A 19,660-nucleotide genomic window follows, 5' to 3' on the forward strand; every position below is an offset into this window, starting at 1 on the left:
GAGAAGCGGGAAGTGTTGTTTCTTGTGGTTATATCGTTGGACTGGGACTGAAGAGCAGGGTTTTAGTTTTGATTTAGTTTCTGCCCCTGAATTTTCTGGCTGACTCATTTCAGTTCTTCTCCCTGTGGTTTAATTTTCTCCTTTTTCAAAAGGAGTTAACTATACAGTTTGCTCTGGAAAAATAGACTGTATGAGAGCTACGTGTTAATTGTTAGCGCCAGTAGCAGAAGAGTCACCTAGTGTGTGATAAATATGATAACCTTCCACTACAACGCACCATGAGTACTGGGCACTAAATTGTAATTGTAATTATTAGTGTCACGTTTACTCGCTGGCTGGGCTGTTCTTAAGGTAAATTTGATTCCAACGAACAAACAAATCTTTTATTTTATTTTTATTCTTGCAAATGAGAAGAGGGATTCACGCTTGGTACTAAATTATCATCGAGTAAAAAAACAATCAGGAAACCCAGGAGTGCTTTGATTACATCAATAGCAACGTTTTAATTACATGAAACAAAACTATCTTCTCTTTGCTTGAGTCTAATATGAGCTGGAAGCACGAAAGCCATATGAGTGTGACAAAATTACTAAAAAGTGATAGTGACAGCCAGGATTCTCGGAGACTGGGGATTTTGACTTCCTGATTTATTACACACAGAAGGATTTTTTTTTTTCTTTCTTTCTTTTAAGTAATTTTCATGCTTGATGCTTACTGATGCCTAAGTCCTTTTTAGGGTCTCTTCTGCCAGTCCAGCATTTGAGTCTCAGGTGAGTCTCAGCCCCTTGCTCCTTTGAACGGCTTTGAGTTCTTTTCATCTCCGCTTTTCTCGCTGACCTGCAGTGCTCCCACCCACTGCTGCCTGGTGTGATTCCTGGACAGGCCCTTGTCGCTGTTGCCTCCAGCCCTCTGTGAGCATCTTGAGTAAATCTGGTGTCCTGAGATACCTTCAGGGTTGCTTAAAAGGACCCTTCTCTTCGCTTTGCGCCCATACGCAGTGTGAATGTCTTTTGTAATTGCCAAAGAAGAGATGGTGCCTGGAGGTTTATGACCCTGCCTGAGCCTTTCCGGATGAATTCTGGCCTTTCACTTGCTCCGAGGGTCACGCTCTCTTTGTAGTTGCGCTGGGGTGACTCTCCACTACATTTGGTACACGCATGCAGCCACACCATAATTTCTTCTGCAAGACACGACCTCCCCATAATTAGGAGAAGTAGGTAAGCTTGCCTGCCTGGAACGTGGCATTAGGGCTCTCTCTCTCATTAAATCAGCATACATCTTTTGACATATTGTTGGGTTTTTTTTACCCGTTTTCAAGCAATGAGCAGAATTACTGTTTGTGAATGAAGGCTTGTTCTGTATGCATAATTCTCTTCCTGGGCTATACTGGTGTAGACTGGAAGCAAGTTTACACAGGTCCGTGATATTACACCATTATAACTCCACTACGGTGGAGGACTCATGTGCAATGTCCTGTCCCTCCAGCAATGGCCAGCAGCAGATGCTTCATTACGAAAAGGCTGCATTTGGTGCCTGTGGGATACCTGGGCTTTGAGAAATTCCTGACCCTCAGTCACAGTAGTCAAGAGTGTGTGTTGGATGGGGAACATGGCCCTTCTTGAGCTTTTGATGTGTTGTACCTGATTGCCTGTAACTTTGGATACTCTTACTGCTCTTGGGAAATCCAGGGATTTCTTCACTTGCCTCCTCTTTAAATTCTTCAATAAGTAGTTTTAAGCCTCCTAATATAGGTTTTCTAGGTTGCTTCCCTTGGACCCCGGGGGTATGTGGAGCCCAGGTTGGGTATTGTCGTGCTGATTTTTTTCCTTGAGGCCTCTTAGGCTTTTGATCTCAGTGGTATCTTCAGTAAAGAGTTTGACAAACTGCTCGGTTGTTGTCTCTAGCATAGGTTCAGTTGCAGTGTGTGGTTAGAGGGGGGCAGCCCTTGCTTTCTTTGGGCGAGATTAATTCTTGATATAATTCCCAATGATTTTTGGTATTTGTACCTGTATTCAATTTAGGCCTGTGTGATGGCAGCTGGCAGCAGCAATTTGTCTTTGTATGTGGGTAGAATTTGCTTGCTGACTCCATGCTGTTAAGAAAATGTCCCCTTTAAATCTGCTAAACTGTTTGCACTAATCCTTATTAGAGTTTTCTCATGCGTTTCTATCGCTTGCTTTTGTGCATGTTGCTTTTTTCTTGTACCTAAGAAAGCCTTAAAATAGGAAATCTGGGATAGAAAAGGATATGTGAGAAGATTGCAGATTACTGCTGGTTTTCCAGTGGCTACTCTTCTCATTGCTGTGCTAAGGTATAGATTTAGTGAAGGAGTTTGACTCCAGGGCAAGGCTGAGTGCTGCTCTGAGCAGCAGTTTCCATCTAGGTTTCCTTTGAAATGAAGCATTTGCTACCCTGCCAGCCTTTATTTTTGTTTATTTGTGCCTACTGCATTCGTGGGGGCGCAGTAAAGGGTGGAGTCACACAAAGGGCTGCCTGAAGACTTTGGAGACTGAAGGTGTTGCACTCAAACCAACTGCTAAAACACATTTCAGATACTAACACCTAAATCTAGAAGGAGGACGATCCCTTTCCTCCCCCTTGGCCCTTTTAAATGCATGCTTTCAACCAAAACCTCCAGTGAGGAGTGAGCCTACCAGGGTCTAGAGAGTGTTTCCTAACACAGTTGCATGCATGTTGGGGAGGATACGTGACATCTGCAACGTGGCATTCTCCAGATATTGCGCTCGGCTGTTTGTCCCAGTGGTGCACGTGCATTGGAGGCACCTTCTCGAGAAAACGCAGGGTTTCACATCTCCTCTCCCCTTTCTCTTCCAGGCCCAGGCATGTTTGCTTCTCCAGAAGGTTTTGCCGCTTCGTGAGCTGAAGCTCTCCGTGACGGAGGAGGAGTGGGAGGAACTGATCAGAGAGAGCATCAGCCAAGTGACGGAGGTAACAGGCTTCAACATGTTAAATGTGTGGATAGCACCTAATGGATGCAGGCACGCTCTGCTTAACTGACGTTAATGGAGTTGTGCCTGCCTGCACCAGGTCTGAGTAGGGACTCCAGGGTCTCCCACCAGGAATAAAGCATTCTTGTAACACTGCTGCTCAGATATATTTATACAGAGTGTCAGAAATGTGCTTGGTACAGCTCAGCAGCACCTGCATATGGATCCAAGAGACAGAGCCTGAGTTTTAGGGAATATACAGAGTGCAAAAAATGTCCCTGACACCGCTCAGCAGCGCCTGCATATGGATCCAAGAGACAGAGCCTGAGTTTTAGGGAATATACTCATACAGGCCAATTGTAGGTGGCTTTCAAAAACAAGTTTTGAATTGGAAGCTATCATGAATATTGACTTAACTTCACAAAGTATTATGGAAGTTCTATATTTGGGTAAACTTCTTGGCCAAAGAGAGCTGAGGTCTGGATCCCTGGACTTCTGCTTCCTGGTACGTTGCAGGCCTTCTGAACCAGGCTCTCTTGCTAATACTGTTTAGCAGGGAAACCTTAAAATACATTGGCAAATAATTTGTGCAGAAGAAACAGTGATGCAAAGACTGCAGGGCTTCTGATGCAGTTGCAAGTGCAAATTGTACCTGAAGACAGCTTGTGGGTGCAGCTGTTTTTTTTAGGAGCTGATCTGTGGGACAGGAGTCTGAAGGAGCAAATGCCATCCAATTATACTTGTGTGGATTGACATGGGGGGAACCAAACAGCCAAATTAATGTTATGATGTGGTGACACATCATACCTTCAAACTTGATGACATGGGAGTTTCCAGTCTTGGTTTTCCTACGTAACTGTAGTATTGCCCTTTCTAAATGCAGCTTTTCTTCTTTACTTATTTTTTTAAATGCTGGTTACATGGCAATTTAGGCCATTCTATAATTTGCTATATTGGAACAGAACGATTAGCTCTATTTTCCTTTGTTTAGGAGGAACAAAATCTAGGCAAATTTAATTCAAGAAATTCAGAGGTAGTGTTTATAATTCTTGAGGAAGCAGGTAATCCTAGGTTTCATTAAATAGGTTTTATTTAATGATTGCATCAGAAGCCCAATAGGTGGAGTCAGGTATGATTTTATTTTCCAGCTACATAAAACATACCACTCCTCCCAACCCTGTCATCTCCATGTTTCTCTCCAGCAGCTGAATACCTGTAGGAGTCGGAGTGATTCACTGGGAAACCACAGACATTTACAATGCCTTTATGTTGTCCTTGTCAGAGAAAGTTTAGCATCTTGCAACCCATCCAGTATTTTAACGAGCTTTGCTACCAAAGCTTCTACTGTGCTTCTCATTTCTGTGGTTTCTGTGTTTCAAGAAAAATTCCTGGGAAATAGTGTCAGTTTATTTGGGCTGTCCAAGGTACCCTGCCAGCAGCAGGCCCTCGAATACTATTAACTGGCAGTGGCATTTGGGTGCTAGTTCTCTTTTTTGGTTGCTCTGAAAAAGCCCTGACATAGTGTTTTTTAGAGTGCTCTGTAGGTGGAGATATATATGTGTGTGTGTGTGTGTATATATATATATAGATAGATAGATAGATATAGATATAGATATCTGCATTTGCAGAATTGGAAGTTTCTCTTGTAGTTCAGTCTCGGTCCTGTTCAGCTGAGACCTGTTTCTGTGTGCCATTCCAGATCAGCCATAATTTCGGAGACAAGTGCATATGTAGGTGGATGTTGGCATGTGTGTGCTTACCCACAAGGACCTGGACTGAGAGCAGCAGTTTGTTATGCTGTGGAAAATGTTAAATGATGAAGTTTTGGTGTCCCACTTGTAGCTGAGAGCTCTGTATTTACTGTCATTGGCCATTCCTGCCCCATGCTTCAAAAATAGCTGTTACAAGAGGAAAAAATAATAATGCAGAATTTTGTACCCTCTTTTGACCCAGGGAAGTCTGAAAAAAAACTGGAAAGTCCAAGTCTTTATCTGACCGTACTGATGTGCATTTGTAGTTTAAGCAGCGGTGTTGTTCTCAAGGAAGCTGTCACCTGAAGGCTTAGCTTCACTCTCTCTGTCCTTGGTCAGGTTTGCAGCTATGGAGCCGGTGGCTTTTCAAGTGCAAGTGTAAGGCTGTGAGAGAGGATGGGATGCTCTCTCCTGATACCTGTTTTCTCATCCTGTCTTGCCTCAGCAATTGATTTACGTACCTGCAGATTTCTTGGTGATGAGCAGGGAGCCTGGGATGGTTTTAGGCCGTGATATGCGCTGGAGTTGGGGAAAAAAGTATTCTGAGAAAACTGCAGTCTTGGATATCACTGAATTATTACTGTAAAACTAAGAGGCAGAAGAGAGAGAATCAGTGACTAGGAGCTTTAAACGAAGAGACAGCTTCCTCAAATAGCAGCTCTGGATGCTGCTGCGGGGCAATGGCTCTTGTGCTTTCATAAGCTTACTTGACCTTACTTGTTCCCAAGATGTTTAAGCATGCTTATAAAACATATATCACAGTCATGAGGGATTCATGCTTGCCATCTCCCTGCTTTTGGCAGGGTAAGTCTTGGTATCCTAGCAGGTACTTCAGAGTGGATTTGTTCTTGTAAGAGCCCTGCTGCGCTTGGTGCTTTTGGCTTGTTCTTCTGGGTCATCGGGACAGAAAGACACGTCCATGGGCCCTGGGGCTGCCCTGTGATCTGTTTTTACCAGGCAGCAGGCAAAGGTGAGGAAGTAGAGAGATAACTCTGGCGCTATTTTGACCTCCCAGATCCTAAACAGGTTACTTAACAAACAGCAGAGCCTTGCTGCAGCTGTTCAAGTTTGTTCTAATGTTGGAAGTCTGGACAACTTGGTCGTGTTTATGGCATAAACAAGTAGCATTGCTTCATGTTGTAAATGGCAGAGCTCGCCTGAGACACGAGAGCATCTGGCAGAAACTCCTTCCTCTTGCGCGAAGTGCTTTGTTCTTTTATCGGTAGGTCTCAAAGTGCTTTACAAAGGAAATTCCAACCAGTGACTTGTTGATGTAATGAAGAAAGTATTTTGCAGAAGCCCAAGAGCTAATGTGTTTAGTTTACTACAGTTGTTCTCCCTGTTTTTACAAATGACACACTTGGCTGGGAGCTGAAGCAAGAATCAGACTCTGGTCTCCTGATTCATCCCAGAGACCCTCTTTCTGATAGGACACTCTGAACGTTTCCTAACTTGGCTTCAAAACAGCCCAGTGTGTTGGAGAGTGATCTCCATCCCTGTGTTATCTCTGGAAGATGCTGGTTACTGTGGGTTCAAATGAACTGCCTGGAGTCATGCAATGAGGCTAGTGGCAGAACCTGGGAGATACAAATTCCCCGTCTCACACAGTCCATCACAAAATTTTGGCTAGTGTCTTCATAGGGCTGCTGCTAGGGCTCATACACAATGTTTTGGTGACCTTACCAAGCTACTCTGAATTTGGTCTTTCAACTCAGCAGAGCTAAATGCTCTTTCTTCTTTCCCAGTTTTTCTTGCGGGCATGTTTTGGGTTTTTTTGTCCCCCTTGTTAGGTATGCTCCTGGTATCTTATATTTTTGCTCTCTTGGCTTTAGAATGATCCTGAAGGCATGCCAGATTTTTAGTAACTCATTGACAGATATGGGGCAGGAAGCTCCAGGTTTTTACATAGTTTTTATGGCATCCCTTTCCCAGGGGCTGGCTTGCCCTCCTGGACCAATGTACTTGTGTAACTCCTCTGACTTAGGCTGAAACTCGCAGTTATGATGTGAAAGTCAGGGAGAAGTGAAAAAGGATTTTGAGGAATATTCCAGAAAAAGTGTATTTTCATGACTGAGCGACTTAAAAACAAATCAGAAAAAGTGCTGGTAAAGCTCCTTTCCATGGCGTGTAAAGAGCAGTTTCCTGACGGTTTCCTTTGTCTGTCCTCTGCAATAAGTACATAATAGGAAAGGCCCAACTTTATTTTATTTTTCCTTCCACTTTTTGTCGGTGTTGTATCCTGCATGAGGGAGGGGGAGAGCAGACGGTGCTTGAGTTGACTGCTTTAAAACCAAAATGGGATCGACCCATCCCAGAATATAAAAATGCTCCCAAAATCTGATCTCTGACCAAGCCTCTAGTGCGAGACCAAAGTGTTTCCAGTCACCAGTATTGGAGATGTTCAGATAAATATGCACATAATCCTAATGAGACGTATGTGGTGCCTCCTTCCCCTTAGGTGGGTATTTAGACTTGGACTAGGTGGGAAACCATTTTTATGTAGAAAGGCGTAAATGTAGATGGGCGTGGGATTACGTAATGTCACGTGATCTGTATACAGGGTGGTGTAGGTAACCCAAGGCCTCTTTTTCAAGACTTACGTAGTCCGAAAGTTACAGTATGCTCTCTGAAGACTTACTGTGTGGCGTTAGAGGGTTTTGTTGAGCTTGTGGTGGTCAGCAAGAGGTTTAGACTAACTAGATGGAGCCACTCAGCCTATGGGGAGGGTCATACCGTGTAGCCTTCCAGGGCAGGCATGCCCTTCTTTTCTGAAGGACATCACATTTGACTATCGGTATATTAATTTGTATGGAGATAAATTATTAACAGTGACTTCATCAAATCTCTAAAAAAGCCATTCCTCTCTCTCTTTTTTTTTTTCCTCCTTGAAGATTGCCTGAACTGTTATCTGTCCATCCTTATAAATTCTTAATTCATTGCCCTTTCTCAGCCTCTTAGCTTGTAAAATGAGGCCAGTAGTGATTTAGCTGATATCTTTGACATGCTTTCAGAGTACTGGATGTCTCTGTGGAGACTTCATTCCCCCCTGTTCCCTCAGCTGTCCTGTATGGTTTTTCCCCTCTGCATTTTCTTATGGTCTATGGAAAAAAATTATCAGATCTTTAAACTTGGGAAAGCACTGACATTTTCTGTGAGAACAGCTTCTCGATTTTGGACTCCCCCCTCTAATAACAGCCAAAATAAACATTGCAAAAAAATACCCTTTTGTTATACCCTTCAGCATACGGGTCTGCTTAGTCCCTTACCCTCTCTTTCTCCCTCATGGCCGGGGACAAAGCAGAAGCTTAGTGGTTTCCTTCCCAGTTGAGCATTTCGATGACCTGTTTCTGCTGCTTCTGGGTTTTTCCAGGCTAAGAAACCCTGTGGCTGGGTTTCACTCTGATGCCCAGTCCAGTGTCTCTCGCCTCCTCCCCACAGCAAGGTGCATGCACGATGCAGAACCTTTTTTTCACCCCCCGCTTCAGGACGAACGTGGGCTGCTGGCTAGTGAAGAGCCCTCTCTCTGCAGTTTCTGCAGAGATGCAGGGAAATGAGATTTGAGCATTTGGACTTTCAGTCTGTAGAACATTCAGTGAGGGAGAACAGAGCGGGGAGGGATTTTCCATGGCTTTATTCCTCCTTTGAGCTCTTGGCAGCAGCTGCTGCTTGGGCGGATGGTGTGAGAACGTCTCCCTGCAGACACGTGCTTGCGCGCCCCGTGCGCGTGGAGTTGGTAAGTGGACCCGCCTCTGTAGCTAGATGGAGCCCGGTAGGAAATGTGGTACTCTTCCCTCCTCCCCTCTTTGTCTTCCATTATTTGGCCCTAAATTCAAGCCTGGCTTCTGTTGTATAGCGAATATCGTCTTGAAAGGAACTGGTTGGAGGTGGCTTGTTTGGGTTTTAAGAAGCTCAGAGCTGGTTCCTGGCTCTGTCACAGCCTGCATGACTCAGGCATGTTCCTTAGCCTCTCTGAGCCTCTCTACAGTGGAGGGAATAACGCTGGCTTACCTCTCAGGAGCAGCATGGGAATAATTACAGGTGAAACGAAGGTGCTTACGTAGGATAATAACAGGAGCCATAAGCATACGGAATCCTAAAATACTTCGTTTGGTTGCCAGTTTGTTATTAGTCTCTAAATAGGAGAGGAAGGCTGTGCCCCTCCCAAGCCTCTCAGCTTGCCTGGATGTTGGCATGGGAGATCCTGTGCGTTGGCGCGTGGAAGGGGCAGGCGCTCCCAGGGCCCCAAAACCGCTTGCTGGGGCCCCTCCGAGTGTGAATCCCCCGTAGGGAGCTGAGCCGCAACCGCAGCAAAGTGCCAGGTTGTGTCTTGGCTCTGGCACTCTGCACGGAGCTAGGGCAAAGCTTTAGTGTCCACTGCCAGCGCGTGAAACCGGTCAGCATCTCGAGCTCGGACCTCTCGAGCCGTATCTCAGCGTGACTGCGGACATTCAGTGGGGTGGAAATCTCGCCGAGCTGCTGGCTGCTGGAGACGAGAGTTTACCTACGCAACCTCGGGCTGTGCCGGGGGTGTAAGGCTGTGCGGGGTGGGTGGAGGTCTATGTTTTGCAGAAGCACTTGGAACGGTGTTCAGCCATGAATCTGCACATTTATCTGTCAGCATCAGATCTGCTGTGTGGGAGGAGGGGGGAAGGATGGAGATAGCACGGCGCGTGGAAAGAATGCAGGTTGGCCGGGGCTCTCCGCTCACGGAGCAGTGACGGATCTGTCCGGCTGATCCCCCGGCGGGGAAGGGCTGGTCGGTTTGAACAATGAAGTAGGCTGAATGACGTGTTGGGAATGCGTAATTATTAACTGGTGTTCAAATGCTTGGCTAGGAAATGTGCTCCTGTCTCTTGGTAGCAGAGTGCTCCTCTGGACTCCGAGATACTGCTGCGCGTCTCAGCCACCTGGCTAAGCGTGTGCCCTGCTCTGGTACCCGGGACAGGAGAAGAGGTGCCGGCAGAGGGGATGTGGAGACTTCCAGAAACGCTGCTTGGCTCCCTGTAACATCTTGTCACTGTCATGCCTGCAGGGAAAGCTGGCTAGTGGCCGAGATGCTGGCTTTGCCTCTAGGTGTACGTGCCCCACCTTCTGCCCTACTGGAGATTTCTCTAGAGTCTTGGACTTGGTCCTTCTCCTACCTGGGAATCTGAGGCATGGCATTATGCGGTTAACACCCTGTTTTAGCTATAAGCTCTCTGCCCTGCTTGTATGACTGTGTTACTGTGGGTATCTGAGCACCTCATGGTCTCCAACAAATATTTCATATGGACATTGTGAAGATGAAGGTACGCTGTGAAGTGCAACAAGAGATGGAGGAGTGAAGGTTAGATGCTGTAGTAGTTGGCTGCCCTGTGTGTTTGACACAGGAATTAGGAACACAAGAAGAAATACTGATTGATAAGATGCTGGGGGTGTGCTGTTCTTCATGTAGAAATCCTAGAAGCAGAGGACATCCGATTCAGGAGCGCCATCCCCCAGAAACAGCCAGAGGCCTTGGAGGCAGCACGCATCTGGCCTGACAAGCCAAAACCATCTCTGCCAGCCGAATCCACCTGGGGCGAGGCAGGAACTGTGTTGCTGGTTATTGGCTTGGGATGAGATGGGAGTTACAGCTGCGAAAACTGCCTTTATATTTTTTCCTTTTGGAAAATGACCTGCCCAGATACGCTGATAGCTCAGATGTACAGGAATGTGTTTGCAGGTATCGCTGAGATGCGACTTGGTGTTAAGTGGGACTGGCTGTTCCTGAAGCAGCAGAGTAGCAACCGCAGAAAATGGCAGAAAAATAATATAATCAGCAAGCGGTGCAAGCATGGCTGTTGAATATATGCCACGTGCTCTCCGCTTCTGGTGGGAAGCGGTTGGGTTATTTGACTCCTAACTCGGTCGTGTTTTTAAAGGGCAGGGGAAAGAAGGGCTTGATACCTTTGCAAACAGCACATGGCAGAGCATCATAGAACAGGTGGTTAGACAAGTTTTTCTGGGTTTTCACTTAACTTTCCACCACTGACTGGTAGCATAGCTGGAAGGAAAACCACTGCTTGGTGCCTCAGTTTTGCTATGTAAAATGGAGGTTCTTGCCAACCTTGTGCAAGTCTTCTGCAATCTCATCAGTGTTTGAGGCTCGCTTAGGATGCTGCAGATCACTGAAATACTATTTTTCTTTCTGAGGCATGTTTGCCATGTGTTGCAGTTCACCATCTGTTACATAATAGCTTTTGCTTTATTTTTATGATTGTATTCTTTACGTTCTCCAAATGAAATTGCAGTAGGCCTGTAAAATGATTGACCTGCACAATTAGGGTGGCAATGCTAATTGCGTCTCTCAGATAGCTGAGTTACAGTGCAGACCAAAGCAATCAGCTTTGCAAACCCGCAGCGTACAGAGAATAGTCGATACTGTATGCAGCAAGAATTTATGACAAATACTTGGGAAAGCTGCTCCTGAGGTTTGGACCCAGTCCCCATTTAAGAGACTTGGGATTTCTTTCCTAAGGAACAGTCACCCAAGGCAGCTGAAAGTCAGCTTTTTTTGATGTAACTAGAGTGCAGCCTGTTTGTATTGATGTCGCATGCTCACGCATACCCTGCCGAAGCAAACGCTCCGTTGGGTACACTCCCTGCTATGGGAGGGTGAGAGTGAAGCAACGCGTGGCAGAAGATATCATCTGGCATAAGACGTAATGGGAAGCGCTCTGAGACAGTGGTGATGAGATCAGGCTCATAAGTGACACTGCGCTGAGCAGGAATTGGACTCAAGTTGTTAAGGAGGTTTGACTGCCTCAATTATACCAGATGCAGAGTTGCAGGAGTTTTTGTGCTCTTTGGAGTAATTTCCATTATGCCCTTTGTAGCAAAGGGGAAAAGCATATATCGAGAGACAGAAGGTAAAACTTTATTTGGATCCAGCTTCCTTAAAGCCAATCCATCCAGCTTCTGGACCAGAGAACATAGTGCATGCTGTAGGAATTAATTATCTGCTGCTGCTTTGCTGCTTCTTTAGCTTCTCCACCCACCCCCACCCGCTTCCTTGTTCCTTCCTGGTCTTTGAGAGCCATTTAAAAATGATCCATTTTAGTATGGAGTTATCTGGTTGCACAGCACCTACGTGGTGCTGGATTGCCTCTGGCTATTTGTGCTTATGCTGATGTTTCCAGGCTCATGCAAAACACCTCCTTTAATTTAGATGTTTCGTTTTCCTGCACTGACGTTGCTGGACCAGTGGTGTCTTCTGTCTACAGCTAGGCAAGCCGCCGTTTTTGTTCTACAGTTTTGCATGAATTGGCTTGGGTACACCAAACTGGATGCGCATTCTGGTTTCCCAAACACCAGAGAACTGCTTGTGGACTTTGGAGGAGAAATGCGAGTGTTAATTGATTCTGAAAGCAGCCCCTCAAGTGTTGTTCAGAGCAATAGGACTTTTCTGTTGACTTCAGTAGGATTTGCTTCAAACACTAGCAAACATCAGGGTAATTTGAGACATGGGGATGGCAGCAAGAAAAGACACAGTCAGACCTGCATGTTTTAAAAGGGACGCCTCATCTACGAGGAAAAGAAAATGCAATTTATTTTTAACACCTTCTTAATTCTGAAACGTTTGTATATTAAAAAGATCAAATGATAGTTGACTTCCCTGTGGCTGCTCCTCACACCACTGCCCTGCTTCCTCCGGTTTCTGTTCTCGAGAGCTGCCAGCCTGTGCTGACTTTCGCTCGCTGTGAACTTGCATGCAATGTAGCCTGCGAGGGATCGGAACGTAAACAGCATCTCTGAAAGCTACATTAACTACAAATAATGACTGTTAGCCTGTTGTTTGTTAACATTGCAAAGAAAAATTTAATGCAAATTGGTCTTGTTTTCATAATTGATTTGCTGATTATTATTATTATTATTTACTGCGGTAAGTGTAATAAATGGAGTGTGCATGGCCCATGGGATGTTGTATCCTGCATGTGCATGTTTTTAATCACATACCCTAATGTTTGTTTCTCCTTTTACCTGAGAGACTTTAGAGCCATTGAATTGTGTGACCTTGTAGGTTAATGACAGCTCTGGAACAGAGTTGTAGCGCTTCTGTCTATCAGGAGGGAGTAATTAGCAAGTTATTGATAGTCAGATGAAGCTGCAACATGAATTGCAGCCAGCAGATCATGGTGGCTTTCTAATACAGGGCTTGTGTGACCCATCCTGGCCAAGAAATAACTGTTTTTTTTATTATGTTAAAAAAAAAAAAAAAAAAAAAAAAAAACTCCTAGGCTGTGGAATCCTGTACAGAGGGTGAATACTTCTGTATGGAAGCTGCGATTCCTGCAGACATGTAATCTGGTCTTCCCACTTTTTCTGCTAAAGACATTTGTTAGACTCTTGCTGGCCATCGTGTTCTCCTGTTGTGCGAGTCTGCGAGGACTTCTGCTTTGTCTGCTTTATGCCGATGTAGACTAGAAATAACTTGCTCAGAGTCCTTGAAATTATCTCTCGTCTGAGTGGAGCAAACTCATAGTTGATCCCACGGAAGAGACTGCATCTCCTGGCAGACCTGCCCTCCCGACCGGTGTGTACGGTTTTGGTGCAATGACTTGCCGGCAGCGCCCGATTCCCGAGGCCCCGAGGAAGCTGAGTTTGGGGTGACCTTGCCCGTTGCGGGGCTGGCAAGTTCGAACTCCAGGCAAGGGTGGGCTTTGCCACCAGCGCAGCCCCCTTTAGAGAGACGGGCCTCAACGGGACGCGTGCAGGTGTCGTAGCTCAGGGCGCACGGTGCCCCGCACCGGTGTCAGCCAGGCTTGGGGCACGCTGCTGTCCAGGATAAGCATTTCCCCGCAAGTCCCGTCCCAGACCGTGCACACGGCTATGCGCATTCGCACAGAAACGTAACGGGGAGGGAAACTACGGTGTAAGCGGGACTGCGTGGACCAGCTGCGGGCAAAGGATCAGCGCCCCTGGGCCGCCTCTGTGATCCAGCTGCCTTTCAGTGGCTATTTTCTGCCCTCCTCCACTAGTAAATAACTCTGGCTTTTATTTGATCTATCTCTGGAGTGATTTGCCTCTAAGCCAGACCTTTCGGTGTCTCAGAAACCTTGCAGCATAAAGAGGAAGGATGAGATTTTTCCCTCAGTCCTTTTCAGTGAACTTAAGCTTGATTGACAAGCCCTGTTCCAGTGCTGGCCACTTGGGCAATAGCAGCTTCCCCCACTTACTCTCCTGAACATTTCCAGAGTTTGATGGATTTTGCTGTTCTAGAGTTATTTCGGTGACATGTTAATCCTGCTAATCGCTCACTTTCTGCTTTCTCCTGAGGACAGTGATTTGTTTCTCCATTTAATGTATGCTACTCCTCCACCTCCCTCTTTAACTTGCAGAGTTTGAAAGTGGCTGACCAGTTTCGGGTGAAAGCTGAGAAAGAGAAAGTTGCCAAGAACTTGGAGCTGTTGAACTTCCTCCTCAAAACCGTGACTCAGCAGGTGAGTGTGACCTGCTCCCGGGCAGGTTTGGCTCCCTACCACAGCGGCCCTGTGACGAGTGGTCCTCCTCCTTCTGAACACCACCGAGACCTCTCTCAGATGTCACGCCTGAATTGTATCACATGGCTGCTCCATTGCTACATCCCTCCTTATTTCTTACTTAAGGTACCACTGGAGGGAATGCCTAGCTGGATCTGAGGACAGAAAGAGCCCTCATGTCTGAAGGAGTAATGCACAGCCCTCGTGAGCTGTCTCCAAGTGCTAAAGGATTTGTGCAGAGTTCTGCAAACGCATGTGGCATCCTCCTTTCTTACAGAATTAGGGTCTGGGGGACGGTGAGAGCGAGCTGGTTTTTGTCCCAGATGAGTGCTCTCTCCTCACTGAGTCCCAAAGGTTGTGTTGCTGTTCTCGCTCAGGAGCTTGGTGTGTGGTAGTGAGACTTTGTTCTGGGGCTTTGTTTTTCCTAATGAAAAGTGGCTTTTTCGAACATGTGAAGATTTTTCTAATAGGTGACAAACTCAGTCTCCAATGTGGTCTTATTTACTGGAGCAAAACAACACAAGCAGAACTGCTGAAGCCCAGTTTCCTACTGATAAGCGCTGAGTTCACACCGCAGCCTGTTTCTTTGTGAAGACCTAATAGGAAAGTGGGTGGAGGAGAGAGATTATTTCCAAGGCTTCTATAGGAAGTGAATAGCCTTTGAGATGCCCCCTTCTGTCTGCTTTACTGAGATTGCCCAGTGGGTCACAGAAGCTGTAAGAAGCAGCCAGAAACCAGACTGAAAATGCTGCTGCTTTTCTTTTAGATGGGTACGTAGTCATGTGTCTCCTCCCTCCTGCCTCCAGGCATGGGCTGGAGAGAGGACCAAAGGACCATTCAGTCCCTTTGGTGCCAGTACAGTTCTAGCTGTTTGACCCATGCCTCTCATGCTAGGGGCCCAGTTTTCAAGCAGCTGTAGCTGGTGGCATGCTGTGACTCACTAGTTTTTGCCCCCAGATAAAATGTTGCTGTGGATGGGCTCAGGACAGTAGCATGGAGGAGCCGGGCAGGCCTGTGTGTTCCTGCCATCGTTTTAGCCTGAGGACGGCCTGTGCCTGGCTGCTGTGAGTGCCCACTCTGAGTCTGCTGTGAAGATTGATGGTTTGCACTTGCTTCTTGCAGAAGCTGCATGTGGAGTTGGTGGAGGTGGACAAAGCACTTGTAGCTCTGAACCAGCAAGAAGGCATTGGGAAGTCAGCACGCCTCGACTCTCTCTACTGGAACGTTATGCGCTGGCTGAATTACACGTATGTATGCAGGGCGTTCTGGCCCCTTGGCTTGCCTAGGGGGCCAAGAGCATGTCCTACTCGTCCTTGTTGATGTGGGGAAGGAGGAGGAGAAAGGAAATCAGGGTGCTGAGCTCAGGCTGGAACTTGAGTCTAAACAGTGAAGTTGAAGTGTGCCCACAGGCTGCTTGTTTCAGGTGCTTACATGCTTAGGATTCATCCTTGATGGGAAAAGATTGTAAGGTGCATCTGATCGCTGACCATGCTTTGCTAGGGGAGGTGAGCAGGGCTGATCACTCAAACATAGAGCGCCTGCTTTCAGGGGTCCTGAGCGGTGGCTTGGTGTAAGAGCCACCATCAAAGATGCAGAGGAATTTCTGGGCTGTGATGTGCCACTCAGCTCTTACCACGTCACTGTGAATTGCTTCTGCGAATGTGAGGCTGGAGGGAAACGTAGCTGCCCTGGAAAGGGGCTAAATACCAGAGATTACATGCTTCAGTCCTTCAGCCCCCTCCAGGGATTTTTTGGGCTCTTCTTAGTGCCTGGATGCCCAGCCTGATGCTTGGGATGGGTGCCTCGCAGTTCGGAAAGCTGAAGAGCGTTCAGTCTTCATGCTTAATACCCCTGCCTTAAATGCCGACTGGATTTGACTTTCACTCCAAGGGAAAAGAAACACAGGATCTTTTTCTTCTTTCTGTCGGCGATTTGCAAACAGACCTTTCATTTCCTGTGCCCGATGGCAGCACTTAACGGTGCGCGTAGCCTTAAAGAAGTGCTGGGCACTCGACTAACGCCCGGGAGCTGTGGCCCTGGTTTCAGTGTGGGGCGGCCTGAGCCGCAGCGAGAGGCTCTGGGGAAAACGCTTGCACACGACTCGCTGTGAAAGGACTCGCAGGCAGGGAGGAATCGCACACGGCAGCTGGAACTGGTGTCCTGTCCCCCTCTTAACGCCTTGAACAGGCTGGCAGAGCGTGCTGGCCTCACGCAGCCCTGTGACGCAGCCCCACGGCGGCTGGTTTCTCCTTTCTGCCTTTCCTGGGCTCACGCAGGTCCCTTGGCACGGTGCTGCCGTGTTTGGCCCAAGGACAGGGCCTGTTTTAGCAGCGAGCAGAGACTGCTGCTGGGAAGGAGGGGGGTTGCTAAGAGTCGGGTGGGAAATGCTGAGTTTATGCATGCTGTGTAGGGAAAGGACTGGGGTTCAGCCTGCTGTCACTGTTGGTGCCAGCTTGCTTTGGTGCCCAGAGATCTCTGTGCAGGTGAGTTGGAACAAGCCTACAGCAGAGGGGGTTTGTGGCCTGGACCCTGGCAGAGGTGCTGAGAGGCAGGTGGTGGTGTTAAGTCACTGAAACAGCTCTCTTCCACCCTGAAGAGATGCAACTTGAAAAATTCTCCAAAAAGCTTCACATAAAGAAAAAATCAGGCCATGGCATTGCAGCTGGGTTCCTTTTCAGGATTCCTCTTTGGGGACTGAGCTGGTACAGAGCGATGTAGACTGGGTGGTGGCAAAGCCATCTCCTGGTTCTGCCAGAGAGGTGAGCAGAGGTGGCCACTCTTGCATGCGAATAGAAGTTGCCTAGATGAGCCTGGTATGGTCTGTAGTGGGGGGTTTGCTGGAAAGATCTTTTGGGATTGTTAGTGCAGTGAAGGCCCTGCTGGGGCTGCCATCCTGGTCAGACAGACAGCACCTTGATAGCCTTGCACAGGCCCAAAGGTGGGTGTGCTGGAGAAGGCGTTAAATACAGCATTATCTGGTCTGTGGAATGGGTGCCTTGGTGCCTGCTTGCATCCTGGTCCAGCTTCTTGCAGTTCAGTGAGGCAGCCCCACGCGCAGAGTGAGGACCATCTCCGGGGGTGGTGCTCGTCCTTGCAGCATGCCTGTGCCTCCTGCAACGTTCTTCTGCTTCTGCCTGTTCGTGGCCTGCCTGTAGCATGGATCCCGCTTCTCCCTGGCTGTAAACTGAGTCGCTCTTGATTTTTGGCGTTCTTTCTGCAGGAAACCCAAGAAAGAGAAGACAGCAGTTGCCAGTAAGCCTGCCCAGGCAGCAGAGCCACTCAAGCGGAAGAAGAAAGGCTTCCTGCCAGAGAGCAAGAAACGCAAGAATCGTAAGAAACGCGTCCAGGAGAATGGGGTAGCACCAGTAGCTAGTGAAGATGGAGCCACAGCGGCCCCAGAGGAACAGCCCGAGGGAACAGACACCCCTGAGCAGAAGAAAGGCCTTGTGCCTGGTAGCAGGAAACCCAAGAAACACAAATTGGCAGGCAGTGGGGAAGAAGCTGTTAATGGAGAAGATGCTGTGGCTGATAAGAAAAAGAGGAAGAGGAGGAACAGAAAAAGGAAAGGTGATGTAGGTAATGAAGTTGAGCAGGTTCCAGCTGCAAAGAAAGCCAAGGGGAACATCAACCAGGAGACCCAACAGAAACAGGGCAAAGCCAAGAAGAAAAGGAAAGTGAAAAAGGCTCCAGCGCTGCAGGAGTAAACTCCATGGACTCGCCCAGGCCTGGCAGGGCCAGTGTGGCTCGGAGGACTGTTTTAATACCTTTTAACTATATTTTTTACACCCTCCTTGAAGTTTAATAAACCTTCCATAACACTGAGCTCTAAAGCTGAGGAACTGTCTTTTGTCTGTGGTTCAGCTAAGTGCAGGGAGCTTCAGGAGGTCAGATCCCCTCCAGGCTCTGGCAGATGCCCACTCTCTCCTCTGTGCTCGGGAGTACAGGCTCCTTTTTTTTAACATTTCCTGGAGACAGAGCACGGAGCTCTGCCGCATGAGAGCCTTGCTTGGATTCCTTGGGGAACAGTGGAGGGTGTTTTAGCACTGCTGAGTCGTGGGGTCAAGCCCTGTGGCAGGCTCAGAAGTGACCCCTAAAAGGACATTTCTCTCCTGCCCAGACCCAGCGATGCTCATAGCTTTTCCAGCCTGGGAGTTGCCAACTCCCTCAGACGCATGGGGGTTAAACGGGCTTGCATGTGCTTTTTCTGGGGTTAAATGTGTCTAATTTGGGCTACTGAGGCATCATCAGTAACTCCCACGAAACAACTGAAATGGTTAATTGATTTGTTCGTCTGCCAGGCCAGCAGGCTCTGTGCAGCCGTGCGAGGCACCTGTTAACAGCCTGTAACAGTCCATGAAGGTGACTGCTCGGAAATGCATCTGCTTGTCTGTTCAGGAGCTTCTGAATGCCAGAACACCATCACCCCTTTGGAGAGCACCAGGACCAGGTTGTCCCATGTGTCGGGTACCTGGTTCTTGCTGGGAATGGAGTCCCCAAGTGTTCGAAACTCCATTCGTGTTGCGGTTCCCTTTGAGGCTTCCTCACCCCACCTGCCGACCACCTCGCTCCTGGAGGCCGGGAGGCGCGGGTCGGTGGCTGCCTGTCCCAGCACTGGAGGGAGTAGCTCCCGGTGGTTTCCCGTGCTCTCCTTCCTCCTGCAGAGGAGTCTGGTGCTGGCTCCCATCAGAAGCAGATGGTGGCCCGGGGTCTGGAGCGCAGCAAAGGGCGCTGGAGCAGGGCTGTTCCCGTTGTTCCTTCCAGCTCTCCTCCTGCAGGTGCGTCTGTACTAGCAGACACAGATAAGGGTGCCGGAAATGTCATGTTGATTTTGGAGGGAGTGAGAGAGGAGCCGCAAAGGGCTGTGTTTGCCCACGGCTGTTTATCTGCCTTTGTGCTGACTCCTTTCTCGAACGGCGCAGCTCCCCAGGAGAGAGCTGCTGGCAGCAAGGCCAACACCTTCGCTTGCGAGCCCCGGGTAGGTACAGCCCTTTTTGCATCTTCAGGTCGCAGCAGGGATCCCGGAAGGTGGGAGCCGGCTGGCTGCGCTTCCCGAGGAGTGCGCCGGCTCCCGTTAGTGACAGGAGGGGGCTGGAGCTGCTGTGCCAGCCTCTTGGCAGGGCTCAGCAGTGAAGGTCCTTCCTTTCCCTGCCTTTTGCTTTCCTCCTTTGCAGCTGGCTGCCTCTGGCACGCGAGGGAGGCAGGACGAGGAGCAGCTTGTCGTTGCTGTGGTGGATGCAGCCCTTGTCCTGGATGAGGAGAGGTGGACGGACTGGCGCTGGACTCCGTAAGTCACACTCCCTTCAGGAGCAGCCCAGATGGCCTCCCTGGGGCAGGAGGCGAAGGGGAGCTCTGCAAGCCAGGGCCGAGGCCTCTTGGCCTGTGAAGGGCAACTTTCTTTTAGCCCACGCAAGCCGTTTGCCTCCAGCCTGAGCAGAGGCTGAAGGAAGCTGCTGGTGCCCAA

General features: G+C 48.3%; 1 protein-coding gene across 1 annotated transcript in view; it reads left to right on the top strand.

The window, feature by feature from the left end:
* The window catches only part of MYBBP1A (MYB binding protein 1a), a 60,173-nt gene extending 42,152 nt beyond the window's left edge, over positions 1 to 18,021 (top strand). Inside the window, exons 24-27 of the mRNA XM_067309658.1 lie at positions 2,836 to 2,949; positions 14,059 to 14,160; positions 15,322 to 15,446; positions 17,420 to 18,021. Coding sequence (XP_067165759.1) covers positions 2,836 to 2,949; positions 14,059 to 14,160; positions 15,322 to 15,446; positions 17,420 to 17,903 — 825 coding nt within the window. The 3' untranslated portion in view covers positions 17,904 to 18,021. The remainder of the gene's footprint in view (positions 1 to 2,835; positions 2,950 to 14,058; positions 14,161 to 15,321; positions 15,447 to 17,419) is intronic.
* Positions 18,022 to 19,660: the final 1,639 nt, after the last annotated feature.

Source organism: Apteryx mantelli, chromosome 22 (genome assembly GCF_036417845.1).
Source record: "Apteryx mantelli isolate bAptMan1 chromosome 22, bAptMan1.hap1, whole genome shotgun sequence".
In the NCBI taxonomy this organism is placed as follows: domain Eukaryota; kingdom Metazoa; phylum Chordata; class Aves; order Apterygiformes; family Apterygidae; genus Apteryx; species Apteryx mantelli.